The sequence below is a fragment of the Rhinolophus sinicus genome, linkage group LG05, assembly GCF_036562045.2.
Source record: "Rhinolophus sinicus isolate RSC01 linkage group LG05, ASM3656204v1, whole genome shotgun sequence".
Taxonomy (NCBI): domain Eukaryota; kingdom Metazoa; phylum Chordata; class Mammalia; order Chiroptera; family Rhinolophidae; genus Rhinolophus; species Rhinolophus sinicus.
The window spans coordinates 83,627,369-83,654,151 of record NC_133755.1 but is presented as its reverse complement, the minus strand read 5'-3'; the positions used below and the strand labels follow the sequence as shown (position 1 = coordinate 83,654,151).

Genomic DNA, 26,783 nt, shown 5'->3' with positions numbered 1-26,783 from the left:
CCTTTCTCTTAGTGTAATTTTTTTCAATTCTTGCTTCTTCTGCTAAAGCTGAAATGCAGCTTTACTCTATATACTGTCTAATACAGTAATCATGGCCACAGGTAACTACCAAGCACCCGAAATGTGGCTGGTCCATATCCCAAAAGGTTTTTTTTTTTTTTCCCCCATAATTTAAGCTTACTGTATTTCCTTACAAGAGGAACATTTTAACAAATTTTACAGGTGCCAAGTAACCTTTGTTCAAATTGGGTAAACATCGATTCTAGCATTATAGGTGTTTTATTTGGAAGTGAACTTTTAACTATTACAAATGTCAAGATACTACACGAAACAACCACGGGAACTTTTTCATCTTTTTTTTTAATTCTTCACAAACATTTCCTACATTATCCAACATAAAACAAAGAAATAGTACACCTTTTTCTTTCAATTTGCATACAATTGAAAAACAAGAATATATATATATATATATATATATATATATATATATATATATATATATATAACAAAGTTTAACTAATAGACACTAGGCAGGCTGACAGTTAAAGTCTATAGGTGAGAAATTATCTAATAAAAACAATCAGGATTTATTTAGCAGTCACTTCCATAACCAAGTATTATTCTGATTAATAAAACTTGCTGCCATTAGGCTTCTGGTATATACTTATACCATTACTGAATCTGTAGTACTGCTCCCCACCTTAGTTCTTTTTCCCAATTATTAACATAGAAAACTGCTGCAAAGTAGGGGCAGCCATTTGCAAAACAAACAGAATCCCCAGCTTATTATAAGCATGAATGTGTATGATGGAATTTCTTCACAAGCAATGGACTTTCAAACCATTAAGAAATCACCAGAACTGAATTTGCCAAGATATTTTGCCTATGTCCAAGAGATGCATTTATTTATTCCAACACAGGAGCTGAAAATCAAACTTAGTGTTTAGTTTGGGGGTGGTTTGGGGAATTTAGCCATTTGAAAAATGACCGTCTTAAAAAAAAAAAATGACCACCAAAAATAGGTTCATTAAATTTATTTCAAAAATCATAAAAGATTTCTTACAAAACAGCATTACATTCTGCACACTGCTCTGAATAGTTGCCAGGGACATAAGGACTATTGTTACTTTTCCTCCCTGTCTCCCCCACCCCCAAATGTTACAATGACCACAAAGTAAGGTGTTCACAATAATTACATAGGGGGAATTTTCCTTTTTAACCAGCAATGAACAAAGATTAAAATTCACTCACTCTGCTGTTTCAAAATTTCAATGTTAGTTTTTGCATCTCCTCCCCCCCACCGTTTGTAAGGAACTAAAACATTACATCTGGTGAACAACAAAGATTTCACTACACCTCAAATGCAGAACACCTACGAAGCAGAGGACTGTTGGCTTTTTAAACAAAAGCAGATAAAAAAAAGAAGATGCAGGACTCCATCAGCTCTTCACTAGTCTTAGAAACTTTCCAGAATACTGCTTCACACTATAAAAAAGAAAAAATATCTTGCCTTAGAATCCTTCAACATCTGGATACTGCTTCACACTGTTCTGCAGCAAATACTGTGCATTCTGGATCTGGTCCTGTGTTCCTGTAATGGTAATGGTCTGATCTTCTTATCCTTCTAAAGGCTCATCAATTTTGATCGAAGCTCCTGACTCATGACGAATTTGTTTAATCCGTTGACCACCTTTGTCAATAATGGATCCAGCCAAATCTTTGGGAATAGTTACTTGTGTAGTAACCAAGATCACCATATGAGCCACGATCCCCTGCATAGGAATAATCATATCCGGAGCCACCCTGTGGTTCATAAGCCATCTGCCGTTCTCAAGGGCTCCATGTATCTATTGCAGAGTCCCGTTTCATCAGCACTGAAACCAACCCTGCCATCGTAACAGTCTCCAGGTCTTCCTCTTCTGTCATAGGCCATTAGATCTCCTCCTCTAGGAGGTGGTGGTGGAGGAAGAGGAAGGTTCCAAGCCCTGCTACCTCCCCGGCCACCTTGACCAGGAGGAGGGGGAGGAGGTCCTCGCCGAGGGCTCATGTCATCATAATCTCTTCTAGAGGGAGGCATGGGACACCCACCCCAACCAGGAAGTATTCTGTCAAAACCACCTCTTCCCTAAATGGGAAATCCCACGGGATGCCCACGGCGGTCATCAAACATCATTGTAAAGCCACCATAATCATAGGTTTCATCACAAAAATTGGGATCGTAAGGCTGTGCATATCCCTTGATGGGAGACTCTGATGTAAGATCAGAATGATCTGTATGCACTCCACAACCCTATCAGGTTTTCCTCCAATAAGAACGACTGTCAGGGGAAGGAGGACAGCACTCCTGGCAAAAGCTTGATTGTTGTCAGAGTGTTCTCTCGAAGTTCTTTGATTTTCGCACCTTTGACCCCAATAATTCCTCCTGCCAAACTCTGATGAATCAACAGTCTCAGATGGCAGTCAAAGTCGCTTCCTTTATAGTGTTGGTAATTTAAGCCTTCCACAGCAGCAGATTCGAGCGGGACCTGGCTGGTTGCAGTGGGTGGTGGCAACTGCAGGCCCTGTTCCAAGGTAGGGATGATTTTCTTCAGAATTTCTCCAATTGTTTCAATATCAGCACTGATACTCCATATGCGCTCGGGACCACTGCTCTCTGGGACTGCAACACTGGCATTGTAGTCTGTACCCAGAGCCTTAATATTCTTGCCTCCTTTTCCAATCACTGCCCCAGCATTCTTGCTCTGAAGCAGAATGCGTAATTTAACCATCTCATCAGTCTTTCTAGATCTTTTAAAAGCTTGTTCCTCTTCCATATCTTCTGCAGGCCGTTTAGCAAATTCACCATTGGTTTTGGTGTTGGGGAAGGTTTCCTCTGACTGGTCAGTTTCCATTTTCTTGGATTAAATGGACACACCAATCTATAGGCCGTAAACAAGCGGGACATAGGCAAAGACGTCGAGGTTGGTGCGGCAGAGAAACAGGATAATAGCGTCTGCCTTGAGATGTATTTTAAGTGTAAAATATATACCAGATTTGGATGATTTACTTTAATGAGAATGTAAACTATTTCATTAAAGATGTGTATGTTGATTACCTGTTGAAATGATAATTTTTGGATTTATTTTGGGATACATTTTGTTGTTATATTATTAAAATTAATTTTACCTTTCTTTTTACTTTTTTAATGTATTTATTAGAAAACTTAAAATTACATATACGATTCACATATTTTTACTGGATCTAAGGCCGCTGAAGGCCTCCCTTATTACTTTCTTTAGTTGTTCTTTATGGCCTGAACTCTCTTATCCATTCCTTCCTTTTCCAGTAACTGCTTAGATTTAGAGGGTAAAATAGAAAGTCAGACTTTGTAGCCAACCTTTAAGTCAAGAGAATTAAGTGCACTGATAGACAATGAAAGTCTTAGTTCAATTCTTTAACTTACTGGATTTGTGCTACAGTATTAGAAAAAAGGGGGAGGCAGGAGAATAGCCTTTATTGGTGTCTGTAGAGATTGTAGCGATGGACTGAGTATATGGAGGATTAACGACAGACAGACACACACACACACACACACACACACACACACACGAAGTAGGACACAGAATGTATTTCATCTCCATTCCTCCTTACCTCTAGGTTTTTTATCTACTTTTTTTCTTTTGGCTGCACTAATTTGTCTCTTTTTCTATGTGTACTAATTTAGACTGTTCATTCCATTGCTGGAATGTGGCTATTGAAAAGGTGAAGAAAAACTTCTGGGAGATGCGGATGCAGGGTAGTGTAGCAGATCTAAAGACCAAGGAACACAGAGAGATGTTTATCTAAGTTGAAAAAGACCTTAGAGATCACCATGTTCCATCTTCCACTCAAATCCATAACTCTTTTATGTATGGAATAAAGGCTGCTTGTGTTGTTAGAACATCAATATTCATCTAACATACCAAATATATACTGAGAAATCCTCTGAAAATATATCTTTCAACAGGGAAAAAACATGAAGCAGAAAAAACATGATGCTATTGTTTGTGAACCTAAAGAACTTGTGAATCCCTCTCTCAAAGTAACACATTGTTGCAAATCACTGTGGGTGAAATACAGTTTTCAGAAGGCATACATGACCGGACTTGTCAGCAACCAGCCAGGTTTAGCCATGCCAAGGAACCCAGGTAAGACATTGTTTGTATTAAACTAAGAGAAATATTCTACTTAGCATGTATTTTTCTTGGCATTGAGGATATAAATTTGGGCATTAAGTAGATTATTTAAACATTAACTAGTTATAAGAAGATAGTGGTAAATCTATTCATCAAAGTTCTAGGTAGTAAAAATCTAACCTGACTTTGCTTCATGGTATTAAATGTCTTAATTTTTATTAGCCCTGAATCATTGATGTGACAATTAATTAAGATGACTCCAAATAAACTAAAATAGATAAAATTTATCTTTTAATAAAAATTTGCCTTTAAACAGAGACCTGACAATGTCTGCATTCTTAAGGTAGGAAAAATTCAGTAGAGGTTCCTTCTTGATTTTGCCAACATAGAAAAGAACACGAAGGAAAGATAAACCTGAAATTTTGTGTTGCAAAAATGTGTAATTTCTAAATGTCCCAGGATGTTGGAAAACTAAAGTCTTAGGTTTTTGAGAGCATTAAAGAGTGTTGGGGTCCAATTTTTGGGCTTTTAGAGTTACTTAAATATATGCTAGCCACATGACAGGAATTATTAAAACTAATCTGAAACGATTCTCCAATTTTAAAAGAATTATATGCCACCGAGAAAGTGGAAATTTCAAGCTTCCTGATAGTCTTTTGCTACCATATCAAATATGGTGTACATTTTCCAGAAAGAACTCAGATGATGAAAATTTTTAATTTTCATCTGTGCAGGTGTCAACAATTATTTCTCAAAGCCTGAGATTCTGTCACCTGTGAATACCTTCTAGAACATATACATATTTTTAATTGTGATGTAATTCATACACCGTAAGTTCAACTTTTAAAGTGCACAATTCAATAGTTTTTAGTACATTCACAAAGTTGTGCAATCATCACTATTCTAGAACTCATTTTATTATAAATCTTTTGCAATACGTTTTCACACTCACTGTACCTTAGATCCTCACAGACTCCCGGTGAAGCTGATGGGTACCTTCTGAGGTGCCCTGTGGGCTGCAGCCACATTTACCCGAAATGCTTTCCTAATTTCATCTCAAAAACGGAAGGGTGAAGAGTTAATAATGCTACTGCCTTTGATTTATAAACAGACTACCTAACCTACATGTTTGTTTTCATGCCTAGAACTCGCGTTTTACCATGTAAAATCTTACTTGTGAGTGGTATTTTAGTCTGGTGGGTGCATACCACGGCGGATCCCGCAATTAGAGGTCAGCCCACACAAGCCTCCCATTTCCTTTCGAAAACTCTTCTGGCCCAGGAGGCAGCGGCGCGTTTCCCCGCTTTATAGTTCATGATATCGCTGAAGACATGGGGGGGGCGCGGGGGGCGCGTGTGCAAGCTAAAGGGGGCGGTGTGAGAGGGACATGGTGTTGTTAGTTCGGCGTGGACAACACCACCATTTAATCAGAGGCGCCGAGCAGGGAATCCGCGCACCCGGAGCCCCAGCCTCAGTGGGCCGGAGGGAGCAGGGTGCGCCCCCGCGGGCGCAGGACACCTCCGCGGGCCGCCGCGCGCCGTGCACGCTCCCCATTGGCCAAGCGGGCCCACGTGACTTCTGCCGCCAAACCGCCCGGCGGAGCGCGCGTTTTTCCCAGGAGAGAGTAGGCGTGGGCAGCACAGCGGTCGTGGGGCCGCGGACGCCGCTCGGGGGACCTGGGGAAGCTTACTGCAGAGAACCTTAAAAAACAAACAAACAAAACCCCCTCAGTACTGCCCAAAGTAAAACTCTTAGCGGGTAAGCTGATTATTGAGTAAGCTGTTCCTGCCTTCGGCTTTTGTCCGGGGCTATGACACTGAAAATGGAAACCTCCGGTCATTATTGGCTGGAAAGTGGTTCGCTGAAGCCGACCTTTATCTCTTTCTTTGGGGAAGTCTGCACGTATGAACAACTCTTTAGGGAAGAAGAAAACATCATTTTTGTATGGGGAACTGAAAGCCACTTTATCTTCGGAAAGTTGAGGGGGTGGGTAAGGTCTTGGGAAATCCAGAGAAACCATCCAGATTTGTCATTTAAGGGAAATTAGGAACTCGTGGGAAAACAAAAATGAGTAAAAGCAAAAAGAGACCCTACCCACCCCTAAAAATGCAATAATTATTGGTGGGAAAGGGAAGAATTTTTTAAAAACATGTATGTATGTGTATAAGGAGTAAAATGGATATATAATTGTAGAAGTCAGTAAAGGGTCCAGTTACTGAATACAGCCGCTCTCTCCATTTGAGAGTGCTTGGGTGCTCATTTTGCCTCTTTTTTTCTTCTTCTAAAGTTGAGTAACTCCCGCTTCTAGGAAACATTTTCATTTTTTTATTCATTCAAAAAAGGACTAGGGCCTACTACCTATATTCCAGGCACTGTGCTAGGTACGGGGGTGACAGTGGTGAACAAAAACAATAACAGCCCCTTCCCTTCTGGTAAAGGAGGCAGACAGAAGTTAATTACACATACCAATGTTAAATATAAGTTCTAAGAAGAGGTCCCGATGCTATAATGGAGATTTGCCCTACCTAGCAAGGGGGTTAGAGAAGGCTTCTCTCATGATGGACCCACACCTGATGCGGTTAAGGGAGTTTCAGGCAGAGGGAGCAGCTTGTGCAAGGGAGAGCTGGTAGCCTCTCCCTTTCCACAGACTGCCCAATTCAGCTATTTCCACTACACATACAAGGACGTTAATCTTGCCTCGTAGTTCCCGGAAGACATTGATTTTTTTCTTTCAATTCCAAGTTCTTCGGAAGTAACCTGTAACCTACAGTTATCGTTATAGATGATGTTTATCCAGTCGGTAAGTATACTAATATACACATCTAGTATGCATTATCTCTTATTTTACATAATAAAAACATTCAAAGATTTTAACAAAGTGTAGAATATGATGTATCTCAATAGCAGTAAAAGTATTATAGATACTCGTAGTACTGAGAGATCACATTATTTTGGAAGACTTAAAAAAGGCATCTAAGGGACAGTAATTTTTGAGATATGTTTCAGAGAAGATTTGGTCACAAGACAATTTAGTTAGAACATAAGGTTCAGGGAGAAGGGTAAGGAGGCAAGACAGATAAGTTGAGATATATTCTAAGGGAATTGAAAAACCAGTCCGCAGAGTTTGTAGAAACTGAATAGAAATGTTTTCTTTAAGGTTTGAGGACTTTTCTGAGATACATTTTCCCTTCCAATGTTTACCTTGGGAGGCTTTAAATCTACAAAAAAGTTGCATGAATAAGTTTATGGTTACTTGTATACCCATCACATAGATTTACCTCTTGAGGGGGGCACATTTGCTTTATCTTTTTACACCTCTTTTTCTCATTCTCTCTCCACACACACACTCACGAATCAGGCACAGATGTTTTTCTTTGCTAAACCATTAGGGATAAAGTTGCAGACATATTAACTTCATCTTTAATAAATCCACATATTATCTCCCAAGAACAAAGTTATTTTTCGGCATAACCACAATACCATTATGACACTTCTGAGAAACTTTTAAAATTAAATTTTGAATAAATATGTTAATAAATGAATAATGATAAATGAGTTACTAATTTTTAAGTGGCTTGCAACAGTGGCTGACATATTTTAAGTGCTATGTAAATGCTTAAAAAAATACATTTTCATCATTGGAAAACTAAAGAATGTGAAAAGGCGCTTCTGTATATTTGTCTACCATCTGCTCAGTTCCCACTCTCATCACTCATCATAGGCAATCATTGTCCTTAATCTTTGGGTATCCTTCCTGAGGTTATTTTTAAGGCAAATATGAATAATTGTGTGTATAGATTTTTATACTTCCCCTCTTTTTAGATAAAAGGTAGTAGCATATTAAGTAGATTGTTCTTTCTCACCCAACAACATGATTTGGAGATCTTTATGCATTAATTCTTAGGGAGCTTCCTCATTTTTATTTATTGTGGCATAATATTCTATTGTGTGGATGTACCATCATTTATTTAAGTAGTTTCCTATTCATGTACATTTGGGTTGTTCCAATCACTTAATATTGAAACCAACGCTACAACAAATAACCTTGAACATATTTGTATTTGTAAAATTTGGTAAATAGATACATTGCCCCCCAGAGAAATTGTATAAAATGGTATAAATGGTATAAATTGTACCAATTTATACTCCCACCACCAATTGTGAAAGTATCTCTGGGCTTTTGATAAGGTTCTATACAAAAGTTTAAAATATGTGAGTGTGCATTAGTGTTGCTATTTTACAACTTTAAATGGAAGGAGAGCTGTCCTCAAGACAAACTAAAAGGTACGGCTGTCCTTAGATAAACTTGCATCTTTACAATCATAATCAATAATACCTGTTGCGTATGTGTAGGGCACTGAGCTAGTTATGAAATAGATACACAGCCTCAAGGGTTTCCCCATTTAGTTTGTCAGACATGCACAAACTGTAAATAGTTATTATGTTGAGATCCGGAATGCAAACACACACCGCTTGCTTTTGGCACACTCAGTCCTTTGTTGCATCCTATCTCCAGGTCCTTCCTTCTCTGCCCTTCTTGTAATCCATCTTCCTAGTGCAGACGATGTACCAGATTTTGTATTTCCCAGGTGACGGTTAATCAGTGAAATAGTTGCAAATCATTATACTTTTGATTGGCACAGGCAAGATTGGCCCTAAACCCGTTTTGAAGTAGGTGATATTTGTTGGGAGGGTCTCCCCACTCGGTTCCCTTTTCTCCCTGGGCACCTTCTCTCATAGATGAGCTCTCAGCCTTCACTGGTTCCCTCACTTTTTCTCGGGGAATTGTCAAATAATCCTTGCTGGGGTGTCAATTAATCATTAGTGTGTTATTTCAAAATGCCTTGAGGTGAGATAGTATGTGCGTGTTTCAAGATACCTTTGAAAGCAAGAATAGAAACTGAAAGGACAGGCAGTGAGGTTGCAATTTTGATCAAAGAGCCATATATTTCACTATTTAAGCTGCCTACTTAGGGGCTTACCCTGGGCTGAGGTGATTTAATGTGTTGAGACCTTGTCCCTTCCTGTCCCATCCTATCCTTTCCCTCTCATTTTTTACTCTGTGGTAGGGTCCTGGAGCTCTGGGGACCATTGCGCTCAGAGCTTTTAACTTTCAAACTCAGCTGGGCAGCCCTGGACGTAGGCGAGAGGGCACTGTGAATTGGGTTGCCTTAGGCACCCTTCCGTTTTTGTCTTCACCCAGTCAGCTTACAACTTGGCTGCCCCCTTGTGAAAGGTTGTTTTTTCCAACTGTATCACCCCACACAAGTGGCTGGCCTTTCCACTCAGGTAGCAGTGGTTCCTGCTAGTTGCCCAATGTATTTAAAAGTGTGGATTCAGGTAATGATGTTGTGTTTTTGTTGCATTACATTTTTTTAATCAAAGCAACTTATGTCCATGGAAACAAATCTGCTGGTGCTGGAGAGCTTATTGTGAAGAGGGCCTAAAGCAGTGCCTGCACATACAAAGCCTTCTATAAATATTTGTTGAGTGAATGAATGTAAAGTCAATATTCAGCCTCTCCCTTTCACCTCTACCCCATCCAACTGGTCCATTCCCAGAAGGGCAACTATTTAATTGGCTATGTTTTCCAGTTTTCTAGATCAGTGATTCTCAATCCTGGCTGTATGTTCGAAGCACCTGGGGAGCTATTGAAAAACACATATGTATAATTTTATTTCCAGACCAACAAAACTGGTTTTTTTAGGCCTCAAAGCTGATAGTCATGTACAGCCAGAGTTGAGAACCACTGTTTTAAATAATATGTGTTCATTCCTCTATCTTTTGATTTATCAAATTGATGCTATCCTTTTATTCCTTGACATGACAGATGAGGTTTAACTCATAATGTACCTTCTCTTTTCACGTTTGATAATTAAATTATTATTTTAATATTTCTGGTTTTGTCTTTGTAAACACATCACTTAAACTCCTATTTTCATTTCCTATATTTTCAGCAATATCACATGGCGTGCCACTTGATAAGATGAAGATATTAACTTCCCTGCTCTCTTCTCATTCAGCCTTCCACCCCCTATTTGTCTTCTGTACCTTTTTATTTTCATGTGGCCAAAGTTGTTAACATTTACAGTCTGACCTCCATTCCCAACCAACTCTTCAGTTGATTCTAAAAGTTAAAAACAAGTAACCTTGGTTTACTTTATTGTATCTATGGAAATATTGTGTAACACCAAGTCTAGCAGTGGTAGCTGAGACATGTAATATAAGATCTTTGGTATAACCGGGCACTTTATGAACATCATTGTTTAATATTCATAATAATATTAAGTTCCCTTTTAACAAAGGAGGAAACTGAGGCACAAGAAGCTAAGTAACTTGCCTAAGAACAGGAAATTAGAAAGTAACTGAGCCAAGACTTGAACCTTCCCCTATGGGACGATACAATAAATTTTTCTTTTCTTTAGTTACAAGTTTAGGATCCTTGCCAGCTGGAAAGAGAATGCACATCAAGGTCAAATACATCTTTGTTCCTTCTTTTGGGGTAGGGCGGATGGTCATCTTCAGCTTCTGTTATACCACTCTGCTCAGCTGGTGTTTTTTTTTTTCCATTTCTGCTGCTGAGTCATTTCAGCCACATCAGCATCCCTGTGTTTCTCAGCAACGAGCCTAATTTTCTGCTTCATGTACAAAAAACTGATACCCTGGGTAAACACCAGAATCTCCTTTCTCCTCCTTCCAGACTTCTTTTGTGAGCATCGCACCTGATCTCCTATCCTATTCTCGAAGGAAGGGGGATGCCCCTCCTGTTCAAAGCCCACCCTTCCATGTGTTTTCATTCTCATTCCTCCTAAACTTCCGAGACTGCCTCAACAATTTGCCCTGTGCTATCTTCTCCTTTCCATTACTCCTGCTCTAATTCCTCTCCTCAACTTATAAACTTACTCAAGTCTCTCATCTTAGCAAGGGGAACACATCTGTTCCTCTTGCTACTGCTTTTCTCCTTCATTCCTTCATCAGGGTACCTCTTGGAAGAGGAGTCTACGCTTATTGATGCCAAGTCTAGTCTGGTAGCTCAAATTCACACTTCACTGTCCTGCAAACTTCCTTTCATCCTTACTGCGTGACCGATTGTCTGTTGTTATAGTTCAATTCTGGATGGATACCAGCAATCCTTTTTTAAAGGATCTGTTTGTCCTTGCTAAGAGACTGAGCCTTCCAGAGATTGATTAGTAGTACTAAGTTTAAGCAAATTATTTTGTAATTATCATTCAGATTAAGTATTATTAGGAATTGAACATTCAACTATAACATGTTTGATTGATTATGAGAGGCTATGTCCTTCAAGATGGGGTAACTACTGTTGATTTCGTATTTGAAAGATTTAAATATTCAAAGTGATTGAATTTAAAGCACTAGCCACACTGAGTTTGAGATAAAGCCGTGAGTTCTGGTGAGGTGGTTTGTCTCTGAAAAAGGGAGGTATGTGTTTTCCAATCTGGAAGTAGATGGCTCAGCATGTGGAGACGCCAAGACTTCTAGTACCCTCATCGTCATTTGTATCCCACTGTTGTGTCAGTATTCCAAAAATAAAAGGTTGTGTAAACACTCTTCAAACTGCCTTAAGGCTCTGGGAATTAGGGGGGATGTCTGTGAGCAATAAAAACTGTATGTACTGGAGTGATTTTCCCTGAGAACAATCACCTGCCAGTAATGAAACAAGAGTCTAAAGCTGCAATTGCTTAAAATTATGCCTAGTCAGTCATATAGGTAAAGTACTTTGAAATTTAACACAGAGGAATATCATTTTAGAAAAAAACCTTAAAACAGTTCTTTCGGTTTAAACTTAAGCCCCATTTTAATTTGCTTCACATTTGGACCATAAACTTCCTGTATGACCTTTTATTTTCTGTACTTCCTCATTGCCTTTCTTCCCTCTCCCACATGATTTGTAGTTTCCCCAAATTTTCAATCATACTATCTCTTCAATCAAATTGCCCTGTCTCCTGGGGACTTCCCTTCTAGAGATTATCTCTTGCTCTAATCTGGCTAGTCTCTAGGCCTATTGCACCATTATCATCCTGGGACTTGCCTTCACACAAGTTGGGCCCACCTTTTGCTAAATGTTCTGTCTTTTTTTCTTGGTTTGGTCATACTCTGTTTACTCTGCTTTACTGGAATGCTTCCTCAAGAGACTCCCTAAGAAATTGTGTACGGGAGAAAAACTTTCTGAGTCCTTGCATATCCGCAAATGTCTTCATTCACCTCTCACCTCTCACATATTATTGAGAGTTTAGCTAGGCATAGAATTCTAGGTTGAAAATAATTTTTATAAAATCCTGATGACATTAATTGTTCCACTATGCTAGTATCCATTGTTGATGGGAAGTCAGTTGCCAAACTAGTCCATGTTTGTCTTTGGAGATTTTTAACATCTCCTTACGCCTAGTGTTTTGAAATGTCAATATGGTCTAGAGGTGAGGTTTTTATTTCCCCATTTTTTGTTCTGAGAACTTGGTGGGGCTTTTTTTGGTGTGTGTGACTTTCTAATCTGAAGTTTGGTGTCCCAAATCTGGGAAGCTGTTTGTTCTGATAATTTCCTCTATTTCTCTTTTTCTGGGACTCCTATTAATCAGATGCTGGTCTTTCATATTTGTCCTCTATATAAGTTGTCTTTTCTCTCTTATTTTTCAACTTCTGATTTTTTTTTTCTGAGTGATTTCCTTGATTTTATTTTTCAGACCATCAATTGTGTTTTTAATTTTTAATGTTTTTAAAATCTAAAAGAATTTGTTCTAGGCTTATACTTTTTGTCGTACATCCTCTTTTGTTTCATGAATGTGATATTTTCTTAACTCTATCTAAACATACACTTTTGAATTTGCAAACATTCTCTTTTGTTGCCTGAACTATATTGGTTTTCTTCAGGATTACTGTTTTGTTTGTTTATCTGGTATTTCACTTTCATTCTGTGGTTCTTATCAATTGCCTGATGATTGTTACTTTAAAGAAATATGGACTGGGTAGCTGGTGCGATTTTTGTCTGCTGTTATGTGACTAGGACTGTTTTCTCAGGTGGTGGCAGTAGCTAACACTTACATACTGTTCATTCATGTTCCAGGCAGTGTCCTGCACAGGTTAAATACGTTAATTCACTTAATCATCTCAACAACTCCTCTATGAGGTAGTTACTATGGTATTTCATTAAGTTTAATATTCTATCAATTGTAAGATGTACCATTATTCTGTTTACTACTAAAAAGGTAAACAATGCTGTTGAAATATGACATGATTATAATCACATTCTGATTTTGGAGGCGTTAAAAAAATCTTAGAATTGAGGAAATAATACATTACTATTCCCATTTTACAGTTGAAGAAACTGAGGCATAGAGAGATGAAATAACTTGCTCCAGGTTACATAGTTTTATCTGTAGCCAATTTCATATTTGAACTCAAGTGATCTGGCTTAAAATTTTTACCACTATGCCTGACTGCCTCTCCAGGGCTCCCCTGTGAGTGGGGACTCTGAGTTGGGGAAGGGAGGGAGGTTTTGGGGAGTTGAGTTAGGGAGCTGGCTTTCTGGCCTCAAGTTCTTCAAATACCAGAACAAACAGACCTTTAATCGGAGGCACCAGCATTCATAAAGAAGCTTTAGCGTTCTCAAGATTTGTTCTCTTCCCTTAGAGAAGAGTGGTCTGGGATTTATTGATTTATTGATTGGTTGATTGATTGCCTGATATTTGTGCTGGGTATAGTGGGCTGGGTTGTCACTGGTACCAAGTGGTGCAGTTGATTCTTCTCAGACCTCCAGTCAATGGCATGTCTCCCTCTCCCAGCCTTGGGGTCTAGCCTCAGGGGCCCTTGTGGTAGGTTCTTGGCGCTTCCTCTGTCTGGCTCATTTGTCCATATCTTTTGTCTCATCTCCTTTCTGCCTTCCAGAAACACGAACAGCTCTCTCATCTGCTGCTGATCTTGCCTTCCATTCTCTTCACTGTTGTGGCTTTATTCTTTTTTATACTTTCCATTTGAGTGGGATTTTGGAGGGATTAGGAGAAATGGAGAGGCCAGTGCCAGTCTTGAACTGGAAGTCCCCAGACCTTTATTTTTAATGAACACAATCAAGATTATGAAAGGATGGCCACCGTATGAGAACATAAAATATCCACATTATAGCTGACAGTGGAAGCACTAAAGAGCATCTTTGCTTAAAAGTTTCCCTAAATGCAACTGGAGGGACAGTTGGTCAAAGTTTCCTGTAAAGGATTCTCAACATACAACAATATTTTTTAAAGTTCCAATGCCTTGAAACTTAATTTGCTTTACAAAGGAATTATTCTTGCAAAAAGATTAACCATGAGATTTTTTTCAAATTCCCCACTAGGCTGTTTAGACTATAGTTTTATTTTCAGAACTCTGTCTGGGTATATGCACCTTCACACAACTTTCCAGCATAAAATGAAATGCTTTTTTCCTCTGGATATTAAAAATTCAATACTTGGAAACTAATACAGTTTTGCTTTTTTATTTCATTCATTTTAATGCTCTTGTCCCAAGACTTCTCACTTCTCTAATATATGGTCACTTTAGAGCTTTGATTTAATGATTTATTTCCTGTTATAGTATTTCTTATAATATGGTGGTGTAATTTTATTATATAAATATCTATAGGATAGGCACACTGACTCTTTAGCCAGCAGATAATGACATATACAGGTTAAATACAGGAGAGCTCAATCATTTTGCATTCAACTTTTATTAGGAATGGGTTAGTGACCAAAAATACAAGCCACTAGTAGAAGGAGTTTAGTTTTTAAATTTTGCTTTCGGACTGTGCTGAAGCGGATTTATAGCCTGCACAGTTTTATCTACGTTGGACATCTCTGGACTTTGGTGATTGATATAGATATTTATGATTATTTGTTTGGTTACAAAGAAGAGAAACCCACTCCAGTCACCTCCAGAAATCTGTGGTTTCTGGTGAGGGTGCTTATGAAAAAGAACTGAACTTGGAGGGTTCAGGTTCTGAGGCAGTTCTGGGGTTAGTTTTGGTTTCTTTCTGAGTGTCTGCTTACTTCTTTTCTGTCATCCAGCTTCCCCTGCCTCTCCTTTAAATGTTTCCTTCCCCTTCATAACTTTGACTTGCAAATGACTTTAACTTATTCTGGGCCCAACATAATCCTGTAGTTTTACCGGTCCCACTGCCAACTCTTCCCTTAGTCTCCTGAGTCTACATTGAACAGAGAGAAAGGGATCCTGAACCCTTTTGGGACTAGGTTCTGAGTACCTGGCCAGCCAATGGATTATTAGTTCTTGGGTCAGGTGTCCATCTCTGATCCATTCAACTGTGGCCTGGGGTTGGGGCGGGGCCGTGTGGTTTCCTGATTGCTTAGGCAACAGGACGGACTCTCTTGGAAGGGGTGTGGGCAAGTCAGACAATGACTGGCAGCTTCAATACAAGTACCCTAAGGTGTGTGTCAGGATTCTGAACCATCATCATCATCAACACACACACACACACACACACACACACACACACACTCACACAGTTATATTCTGTATACCGCAGATAACCAAGTAACAATGTCTCTCACTCCATTTTAGAAGGAAATTTCCAACAAGATTTGAAAGATTAGGAAACACCATTTTTCCTGATTCCCCTTTTTCTTCTCTGACTGTTCTTTCTCAGTCATTTTTGTAGGCTTTCATCCCTTTGCCTATCTTGTTAACCAGCAGTCTTATCCAGAGGTTCTGTCATCAACTCTACAAACTCTGAAATATCTCATCTACTCTCCTGTGCTTTTATTGAATAAATGAATTTACAATGACTTTTAAATCTTTATCTTAAATTCTGCTATCTCAAGCTTCAAATATTATCCAGATGCCTGCTAAGATGTCCTACAGGTACTTCAAGTTTATGAATAATCTTGAGTTTTCTTCTTTCTCTTTCTCCCCACCTCCTCTGCCTTCCATACCTGTCTTCTCCTGACCCCCATTTTCTGTACAGAAGGGTGGTGCCATCACCCTTCCAGTGCGCCGAGATGGAAAAGTAGGCGTTTCCCTTTCCCTCACCTTTCTCATCTAATCTATCACTAAATTCCGGTCTATTCTGCTTCCTAATAAATATTTATAGACTCTGTTCTCACCCTTCCACCCTCAGTTAGTACTGTTTTAGTTCAGGCGCTGTATGCTAAGGGTCAGAGCATGAGCTTTGCAGCCAGGCAGACCTGGATTTAAATCCTGCCTCTCACACTCATTCACATTCAATCCCTAGGCAAGCTACTCAGTTATTTTCTAAACCACTGGTCTTCAAACTTGGCTGCACAGGAGGACCACCTGGGAGCTTTAAAAAAAGCACTGACACTTGGTCCAACTCCCAGGATCTTGATTTCATTGCAATGGAATGAGGCTTGAACATCGGGAGTTTTAAAAGCACCCCCCTCCCCCCACCCTGACCCCCACCAAAGGATTCCAAGGTGGAGCCAGGATTTAAAAGCACTCTCTAAACCACAGCCCTCTCATCTGTAATACAAGGGCTAATGTCCCCGGGGGCATTGTGAGGGAGTCGTCAGGAAAGTAATGCATGATAGTCGGGCCTGTGGTGAGCATGGTAGTTATTGTTAGGCAACCCCTTGTCATTCCCCTTTGCAGCAGCCTCTAAACACATACTCTGCCTGTCTTACCAGTTTCTAGTCTGATCCCAGAGGGAAGTAGATAGAAAGCAAATCTGATCATGTCATTTCCTGCTTAGGACCCTTCAGTGGGTCCCCAGCTCTACTGAAGAAAGTCCAAGCCTCTTACTCTGCCTTCACGATTTTGCTCTTGCCCATTAGCTATGTTTCCCATCACTCCTTGCCTCTCAACATTGCATACTTAGAGTTTATGCACAAAACCTGCCTGTCAGCCCATGTCTTGCTCATGTGATCCTTCTGCCTGGAATCTTCTACTTGCCACTCCCTCCCGGGTGGTTCCAGCCCCCATCTCTCTCTTCTTCTCCTGGCTAATTCTTATTTGTCCTTTGTCCTTTAGGACTGAACTCAGATCTCATCTTCATTGGGACGTCTTCCCTGATCGCTGCGCAGACCTGGTTCTTACCAGAACATGCTGAATTGTAGTTTGTGTCTCTCTCCTACTAGACTCTTTGAAGGCAGGGCTTATTCTCTTGGTACAAAGCCTGACAAATCAAAGTCCTCAAATTTTATTGGAACAAAATAGGTTCAATGCAAAACTTGCTGTATCTATAAAGCCATACTTATATAGCTAGTTTAGTCCCAATTTATTTCCTTCTTCTCTGTATTCCTAAAGCACTTGGAAATTGTTTCATCCCTAACCAGTGTGCTGTGAACAATTTAAGGACAGAAACCTTGTCTTTTTATTCTTTATAAGTTTCTCAAAGCACCCAGCACAGCAGTTTACTCATAATACTGCTTGAAAACACTCTTTGGTTGCTGGAAGCAAGTAGGGTTTGGAAGAACTCATTCAAGGATCATGGTAGAATAAACGGAAAAATCTACTTTACAAACTTCAAAGATCTAGACCTGCACTGTGCCATGTAATAATTACTAATCACATTTGGTTTTCTGAGCACTTGAAATGTGACCAGGGCAATTAAGGAGCAGAATTTTAAGTTTTATTGTATTTTAATTAAGTTTAAAAACAGATACTTGATTTAATTGTTGGGAAACTTTCAATTATGTTTGGAACAACTTGGATATACGAATCCACTTTTTAAAATGACTTCATGAAATCTAAATACACATCAAAATTTTCCAATGAAAAGTTAGCATCTGAATTGAGATGTGCTGCAAGTATAAATTAATACTGGATTTCAAAGACTTAGGTATAATAAAAAGAATGCAAAACATATCATTTATAATTTTATATTGATTACATCTTGTAATTACAATATTCTGCATATATTGGCTTAAGTAAAATACATTACTAAAATTAATTTATCTTATTTTGCTACTAGCAAATTTAAAATGCAGGGGTCGCTTGGATTATATTTCTATTGGACAGAAATATTCCAGTGCAAAACTTTGTTTTTTGATAATCCTTACTTATGATGATGGGTTTTCCTCCCTCATTGTCTAAGACAATTTTCGGTGACTAGTGGTGAGTAATTTCACAGAGAGTTAATGGGGGGGTCTCTTTTGAACTCTTTTCTGTTCATGTAGATCACAGTACACCTTCTCAGCCCAAGGAGAATAGCATCGGCCAGAACCATCACCAGGAGGAAATAATCCACAAATTGGCCACGCAGCTGAAGGACATTGGGGACAGCATTGATCAAAGGATGGTTCAAGAGGTGAGACCTGTTTCTCCAGCAAGGGCCTGTCAGGTAGGGGGAAAGAGCAGATAGAACAATGGCTGCCAGGTGGCTGGGATGCCCAGGAATGAGCAGAACACATGGATTTATAATGTCTGGGTTATCAAACATTAGATCTGAAAGTTGGGAGCCTGACTCCACGCCAGTATTTGATCTCACACGTGCTGCTCAAACTGTGGTCCATGGACTAGGAGTCTCAGCATCACGTGGCAGCTGGTCAGATGTGCAAATCCCAGCCCACAATGCTGGAATCACAACCCACGGTTTTTTACCCACGGTCCAGGTGATTTGTGTGCACATTAAAGTGTGAGAGACTTTGCTCCATACCCTTCAACTAGGATGCATATTAGAATTACCTGTGGAATTTTAAGAATTACAGATGCCTGGGCCCCACCTGGACACATTCTGATTTAACTGGCATGAGGTGTGGCCTGGGCATCAGGCATTTTAAAAGCTCCCCAGGTAAATCGAATTCTAGGTCAAGGAGGAGAGCTTCTGCCTTCGATTGTCGTTGTCGTCCTGAAGCAACCCAGAGGTATGATCTAAGCCTCACTCCAGCCGATTTCTTAATTTCTCCTGATTACTAGAAGAGATAATAGGGGGAAACAGGAAAGAATAATGATTCATGTTTGAAATCTTAGGAGTCATGAAATCCACGGCCAGCTTAGTTTTCCTCCAGAACAGCCTGTAGTTGGCAGTGGGCAGCAGAAAGAATGATGGCATAGGGTCTGAGAGAGGAGAGCTGGCTGCCCCTCAGGGCCCAACTTCTTGCCCTTCAATTCACTTGTCCTGTGATGATTTCTTGTGTGTCACTGCTGCTGCCACCATGCTGGCTTCAGGGAGTGCCATATCCTCCTTCATGTTCTGGTCAAAATGTGGACAATATGCAGCCTCTCCCTCAAAGAAAACATTCCCTGAGACAAAACATGAACGGAAGGTCCCAGCAATAGCACTACTAAAAGCAAGAAAGAAACATAGATGAAATAAATACGGACAATCAAATAAAACATTTGATGGACCAATTTCATTCAAACAAATACTTATTGAGTGCCTACTATATGCCAGGCTCAGTTCCCCGCCTTGGCAGCTAGAGCAGAGAGCAGGACCAAAGATGAGCCTACTCTAGTAGATCTCATAATCCAGGAGGGAGACAGATACTAGAGCAGACGAACCGATAAACAGTCTAGTCAGACAGGATGCGACTCAGAGCAGGGTTAGAAGATACTGAGTGGTGGAGAGTGGTTTGGATGGGCAATCAGGGAAGGCTCTCTGGGGAGGTGGTATTTGAGCAGACTGGAAGTGAGGGAGTGAGCCATGGGAATACCCAGGGGAAAAGTGTTCCAGGCAGAGGGACAACGACTTGGAGCTGATGGGCCCAGGAGATACTTATGTATGGACTCTGCTCACTGATTGTTCAGCTAAGGTGTAAGGGGTTAAATGTGCTGGTTTTAGAGTCCCAGTACTGGATCCAAAGCCTGGCTCACCATTATTTACTGTGCAACCTTGGGCAAGTTACTTAACTTCCCTGGGTCTCATCTAAACATGGAAATAATAACAGTAGCTACCTGTTATGAAAATTAAATGACAGAATCTGTGTAAATCATTTAGAACAGAGCCTGGCCCACAGAAAATGATCAGTAAATGTTATCTGAACCAAAAATTAGTTTGTTTTTGTCTTTGCCCTTTCAATATTTAGCGTTGAACATCTCTTTATGATGTAGCATTTCTTACAGCGTACTCATGATATTTATTGTATTCTTTCTACCCTTCAATTTCTTCTGTAGGAAAGTTTTTACCAATGGCTGTATTTTATGAATTCTAAGACAGTCTTTAGCTCAACTTTGCTGCTTCTTGATCAGCTAACTCTCCGAATACTCATGGGTCCTTGTAATATATACGTTTTTTCGGAAAAGGAGAGACCAGAGGAGGACAAATCACAACCACCTATTTTCTGTTTGCCTCAGCCCAGTCAAGAGGTCACTGCTTTATGTAACTTCCTTTTCCATTTTGCCTCCTTTTCTTTCTTTCCTTTACCTTTGAAGTTGTAATTTACTGATGAGTCTGAAATTTACCTCTGCAACTGAATACATTGACACTGAATGGCCCCAGCTTTTTTCTCTTTTTCAAAAATATAACTTTATTGAGAAATAAAATTTACATACCAAATAATTCACCCATTTAAAGTGTACAACTAATGGTTTTCATTGTATTCAGAGTTGTACAGCCATCATCGCAATCAATTTTAGAACATTTTCGTCATTCCAGAAAGAAACCCTGAACCCAATAGAAATCATTTCCCATTTCCTCCCATTTTTCCTCCCACCCCACCGGTCTAATTTCTATCTCTATGGATTTGTTTATTCTGGACATTTCATATTAAGTAGGATAATACAATATGTGGCCTTTGTGTCTGGCTTCTTTCACTAAGCATAATGTTTTTTTCAAGGCTCATCCATGTTGTAGCACTTGTCAATATTTCCTTTTTATTGCTAAATAATGTTCCATTGTATGTATATAGCACATTTTATTTATTCATCTGTTGATGGGCATTTGGGTTGTTTCCACTTTTTGGCTCTTATGAATAATGATGCTGTGAACATTTGTGTGCATGTTTCTGTGTAGGCATATGCTTTCAGTACCTTTCGGTACTTTCCTAGGTGTAGAATTGCTGTGTCATACGAGAACTCCGCGTTTCACTTTCTGGGGAATATCCAGGCTGTTTTCCAAAGTGGTTGTACCAGCGTACATTGTGACCACCAGCAGTGTACAAGGGTTCCAGTGTCTCCACCTTCTTGTCAACATTTCTTATTAATGGTCTTTTTGATTATAGCCAGCCTCCTGGGTTTGAAGTGGGATCTCCTTGTGGTGTTGATTTGTATTTCCCTGGTGGCCAATGGTGTGTGTCTTTTCATGTGTTTATTGGTCACTTGTGTATCTCTGGAGAAGTGTTTATTTAGATCCTTTGCCCATTTAAAAAATTGAGTTACTTGTCTTTTATTGTTGAGTTGTAGGAGTTCTTTATACATTCTAGATGTAAGTTCCTTATCATAAATATTTTTTGCAAATACTTTCTCCCACTCTGTAGGTTGTCTTTTCATTTTCTAGGTGGTATCCCTCGAAGCACAAAAGTTTTTAATTTTGACGAAGTTCAATTTATCTGTTTTTTTCTTTTGTTGCTAGCGTTTTTGATGTCATATCTAAGAAACTATTGTCTAATTCAAAGTCATGAAGATTTATACCTGTTTTCTTCTAAGAGATTTGTAGTTTTAGCTCTTGAGTTTAGGTCTTTGATCCATTTGGTGTTAATTTTTCTCTGTGGTGTGAGTTAAAAGTCCGTTTTCAATCTTTTGCATGTGGGTATCCAGTTGTCCCACTACCATTTGTTGAAAAGACTATTCTTTCCCTACTGAATGGTCTTGGCAACCCGGTGGAAAAATCAATTGACTGTAAATGAAAGGATTTATTTCTGGACTCTCGATTTTATTCCATTGATCTATATGTCCATCCTTATGCCTGCCCTAGCTTTTCTTGCAGCATTTTATAAAGCTGGCTTTGACCTAGACTTTTAAAGATATCTTGTCCTGTACCACAAAATTGCATTTTAGAACACTTTTAAACAGACCACAGCACATTTAAAAAATAATGTTAAAAATTTCTCCTAAGTTTGGCTCTTAAATGTCGAAGGTTTTACTCTGCTGCTTCAAGGCTTAAATCAACCAACTTCAACAGAATTTCAAATCTGGCCTGGTGCATTTCTTTCCTATAAAGTCATCATTTATTCACCTTTTGTACTTTTCTTAATCAAGTGGTCACATTGATTCTCCAGATCCCATCCTGCTTTTGATATATTTAAAGAAACTTTTATTCTTGCTCTTAGAACTCCTTAGTAAGGAGCTCACCAAGTTATAGTTCTGACTGCAGAATTGATTGTCCTTGAGCTGTCACATATCTTGCCTTCTTATTCTTTTCTCTTAAGCAAGCATTCTGTGTTTTCAAATAGGCCTTGATTCTCAAAATAACTTCTTCTATTTTTCTATTTAGTTACATAGAGTTTTGATTCAAGGACCTGGTCTTTTTTTTTTTTTTAATCTGGGGCATGTAATTTTCCTAGATATCACATGTGTTTTAAAAATAGTCTTGCCATCACTTTTAGGATCTTAAATGTGTCTTTGAAATTTTTCTGTACAGGAAGGACTGTTTTTGTCTGGGTTCTAGAAACTGCCCCCTCCCTGTCCCTATAGGCCTCGGAGTGAGTGGTAAGGACTCTGCAGTTCCCAGCATCACCCACTGTGTTCCCCTCCCCCTTTGCCGATGGTCTATTTAACTCTCCCTGAATTATCCTAATTTGGGTATGCTATCTGTTTTCTCTGGGAGCTTGAATGACACAGTAATACAGAATGACACAGGGAATTTCTTAGTTTGTTAGAAAGAGGGGAGGGAAGCTAATATTTATTAAACAATCTCTTCCAGGTACTCTTTGAAAACACTCATGTTTTTATTCAGTTCTCCCAGTAACCCTATCAGTTAGAGGTATAAGTATTTTAGGAGAAGCAGTTGAGGTTCAGAGAGATTCGATAACCTATCTAATGTCGCTCAGCAACTAAGTGACAAAACTGGAATTTAAATATATGAGCCTCTGACTCAGTGCTCTATACATTTCCTTGTCTGCCTTGCTGGAAGGAAATTCATTCAATTTTCTTAACTGATATAAATTATAAAAGGGAAAAAAAATCCACTATTGATTCCCAGTTACAGGACAAAGTCTAAATTCCTTAACCTGCTGCTAATGATTTATCATTCATTCATTTATTCAATTAATATTTATTGAGTATCTACTGTGTGTCAGGCTCTGTTTGGTACTGGAGATAATGGCAGTAGTCAAAAGAGACAAAACTCCCTCATCTCATGGAGCTTATATTCTAAAAGGGAGACAAATAACAAATGAATAAATAAATAAAGTATATCATTTATCAGACAGTGATAAATATTTTGGAGAAAGATAAGCCAAGGAAAGGCATGAGGAGTGTTGGAGGATTTACACTTTTAAGTAGAGGTGCTAAGGGAAGACCTCCCTGAGAAGGTGACTGCTGAGCAAGCCTTGACAGTGTGGGAGGGAGCCGCGGACATCTGGGGGCAGAGCAGCTGGAGGCAGGCATGTTTGAAGAATAGTGAGGAAGCCAGTATGACGGAAACTGAGTAAAAGAGAAAGTTGTGAAAAGGTACCATCTGAGAGGTGGGTAGGTAGTAGATTAGTTAGGACCGTGAGGCCACCATAAGGACTTTCCTTCTGAGTGAGGCTAAGCCATTGGAGAGCACCGAGCAGAGCAGCCGCATTTCAACAGTCAACTGAGGTAGCTGTGTTGAGATTTGACTGCCGGAGGAGCAGCAGGGACAGGGAAAGCCATTTGTAGCTGACCCTCCTTCTCTTGATGTCCGTTTATAAACAGTGGCATTTACTCACAGCTCCACAACCTCTTTGTCACCTCCAGCTTTGCTCATATTCCCTCCCCTCTTCATCCACCCAAGGTCTATGCAAACCTCCTTGCTTCTTTGAGAGGACTAAGAAAGTGCTCTGGGAAGCTAGAGGAAGAGGTGATCAGCCCTGAAAAGAGTGAGAAGAGGCCCCCATTTGCTGATGGTCAAGATGGGAAAACACGTCTAGAGGAAGACTTCCCAAGGTCGTGTGGAAGATACGGGCATTGTGGAACAGATCAAGACAGTCTCCTTCAGCTCATATAGTTCATAAAGCAGCCCAAGAAGCTTGTTTTTGGCATTGATTGAACTGATATTAATATTGAATTTCTAGCTTTGCATTATTCTATTGCCTTTTTTAAAAAACCCCTCTCTCTCTTCCTCTCTTTCAGGATTTTCAACAGGAAGGCAGAGATGCACTGGCTCGTTTTGTCTTAGTTTTCTTCGGAGGAGTTCATGTGTTGTTGCGCTTTCTCTGGAATAACCATTTGATGTAAAAGGAATGTAAATGTCAAGTTCTGTTCTCTTTCTACCCTCTGAGAAACATGAATCCCACCGGGACAGATGGGAAGAAGACCCTTCTCCGTGTTTCTCTCTTTCTACCTGTCACTGTTGGTTTATGCCTGGTTGGTTGGGGAACTGCAGACTTGCCAACCATTTGTTCAGAGCCCCCGGCTGTGAGAGGTCTGTGATTGCCTCATGGTAGAGCCCAAGGTGGACTTCAGAAACCATGAGGTACTGTGGATGGTCCCAATGCTCCTTGTAAGGACACCTTGAGAATTTCCTTCCATGAGTGAAACTGATCTCATCCACAAACCAGAGGTCACAGAAATGGGCCCTTTCTCTCGGGCCATCCCTGGGTACCGCCAGCGACCTGTTGGCCCCACTCCTGTTGCCCATGTCCATATCTGCAGCGCCCTGATTCTCCTTCCTTTTTGTCTATCTCTCCCCTCTTTGAGAAGTATTACAGGTATTAAGAAAGTTTGTTGTTATAAATTGTAAGTTCTGAATATGTTTCTTGAGTTCTTTGTAGGAAAAGTGTTATTTAAAAAATTGTATTAATTTAAAAATGAAATAAATATTGTTACTTTATGCAGCATAAAGCACCTGTGCATATTTCTTTTGTGAAGGAGGGATTCCACTTAGTCCTGCTCATATGGGCTCATAATTTCCTAGACTTAAATCCTACATAGCATCGCCTTTGTTCTTCCAAAGGGAAATGGCCCCATATTTTTAGTCTGTCTCAGGCACCTGTGTAGTTCTATCATCACCTTGGTTTTTGCTTGCTGGCATGGAACAGATCCTTAAACTTCTTTCTTTTCTTTTCTTTTCTTTCACTCTTTTGAATAGGTACTTATTCATATGATTCAAAAATCAAAATGATATAAAAAGGTTTGCAATGAAAACCCTTGCTCTTATTTTCTATCCTGAATCCCAATTATGTTTGCTTGTCCTTCCAGAGTGTCTTTGTACAAATATCAGTATGCACACACACACACACACACACACACACACACACACACAAAAGGTAGCATGTAATACACACTGTTTTGTACCTTTATTTTATTTTCCTTAGCATGGTGGTCAGGCACTGTTCTAGTTGTGTTACAAATGCAGAACTCTGTTACTCTTCAAAACAACCTATGAGACAGGTATTATTAGCTCTATTTTGCTGTTAAGGAAACTGAGGCAGTAGTTCGAAAAGCAAGGCAATAAATAGGTTAACTAACTTGCTCAAGGGCGCACAGCCAGTAAGTGACAGCTGGGATTCCAGGCCAGACAGGCTGCCCTCAGCATCCAGCTGCCTAACCACTCTATGTACTGCTCCTTGGAAAGCTTGCCGCAGGCCAGAGCTCCGACAGGTCCTGCAGAGTATTCTGTTACATGGATGGACCATGATTTCTCATCAGCCCCCTCTTGGATGGATGCCTGAGTTGTTTCAAATATTTTGGTATCATAAGCCATGATGAAATAAAAACCATATAAGACATTTTGAATATGTGCAGGTATATGAGGTCTGACAATTAAGTTCGCGAACTTCTTGCAACGATGTCGCTAACATTTTTTTGCTATCAGAGGGATTATTCATTATGAATTTGTACCAACTGGACAAACAGTTAACCAAGTTTACCATTTGGAAGTGCTGAAAAGGCTGTGTGAAAAAGTTAGATCACCTGAACTTTTCACCAACAATTCATGGCTCTTGCATCACCACAATGCACCAGCTCACACAGCACTGTCTGTGAGAGAGTTTTCAGCCAGTAAACAAATACTTGTATTGGAACACCCTCCCTACTCAGCTGATCTGGCCCCTAATGACTTCTTTATTTACCAGAAGATAAAGGAAATATTGAAAGGTAGACATTTTTATGATATTCAGGACATCAAGTGTAATACGACAGCTCTGATGGCCATTCCAGAAAGAGTTCCAAATTGCTTTAAAGGGTGGACTAGGTGCTGGTGTCAATGCATCACTTTCCAAGGGGAATACTTCGAAGGTGACCGTGGTGATACTCAGCAGTGAGGGATGTAGCACTTTTTCTAGGATGAGTATGCGAACCTAATTTTCTGACCTCCTATTTATTGAGTAAATTTCCATTTATGGGATTGATGGGTGAAGGGTGAATGCATGTCTAACTTTGCTGGATCCTGCCATACTGCCCTGCATGAGTTTGTACCACTTTATACATCCAATGAAGTGCCTGTTCCCTCAGCCTCTCCAGCAGATTATGTTACCAAACTTTTGAATTTTTGTTAAATTAGCAGGTAAAAAAATGATATCAGAATAACTTTAATTTGCATGTCTTTATAATGAGTGAGTCTGAGCATCTTTTTCTATGTCCAGGGGCCATCGGACATTTTGTTTTATG

The 26,783-nt window shown here is 39.6% G+C and overlaps 1 protein-coding gene and 1 pseudogene across 1 annotated transcript in view; one reads left to right on the top strand and one right to left on the bottom strand.

Annotated features, from left to right (window-relative positions):
- The window catches only part of PXT1 (peroxisomal testis enriched protein 1), a 37,022-nt gene extending 12,147 nt beyond the window's left edge, over positions 1-24,875 (top strand). Inside the window, exons 2-4 of the mRNA XM_019738720.2 lie at positions 3,986-4,166; positions 18,290-18,420; positions 24,306-24,875. Of these exons, the coding sequence (XP_019594279.1) occupies positions 3,995-4,166; positions 18,290-18,420; positions 24,306-24,410 (408 nt within the window). The 5' untranslated portion in view covers positions 3,986-3,994 and the 3' untranslated portion in view covers positions 24,411-24,875. The remainder of the gene's footprint in view (positions 1-3,985; positions 4,167-18,289; positions 18,421-24,305) is intronic.
- Positions 733-2,958, bottom strand: LOC109450936 (heterogeneous nuclear ribonucleoprotein K; annotated as a pseudogene).
- Positions 24,876-26,783: the final 1,908 nt, after the last annotated feature.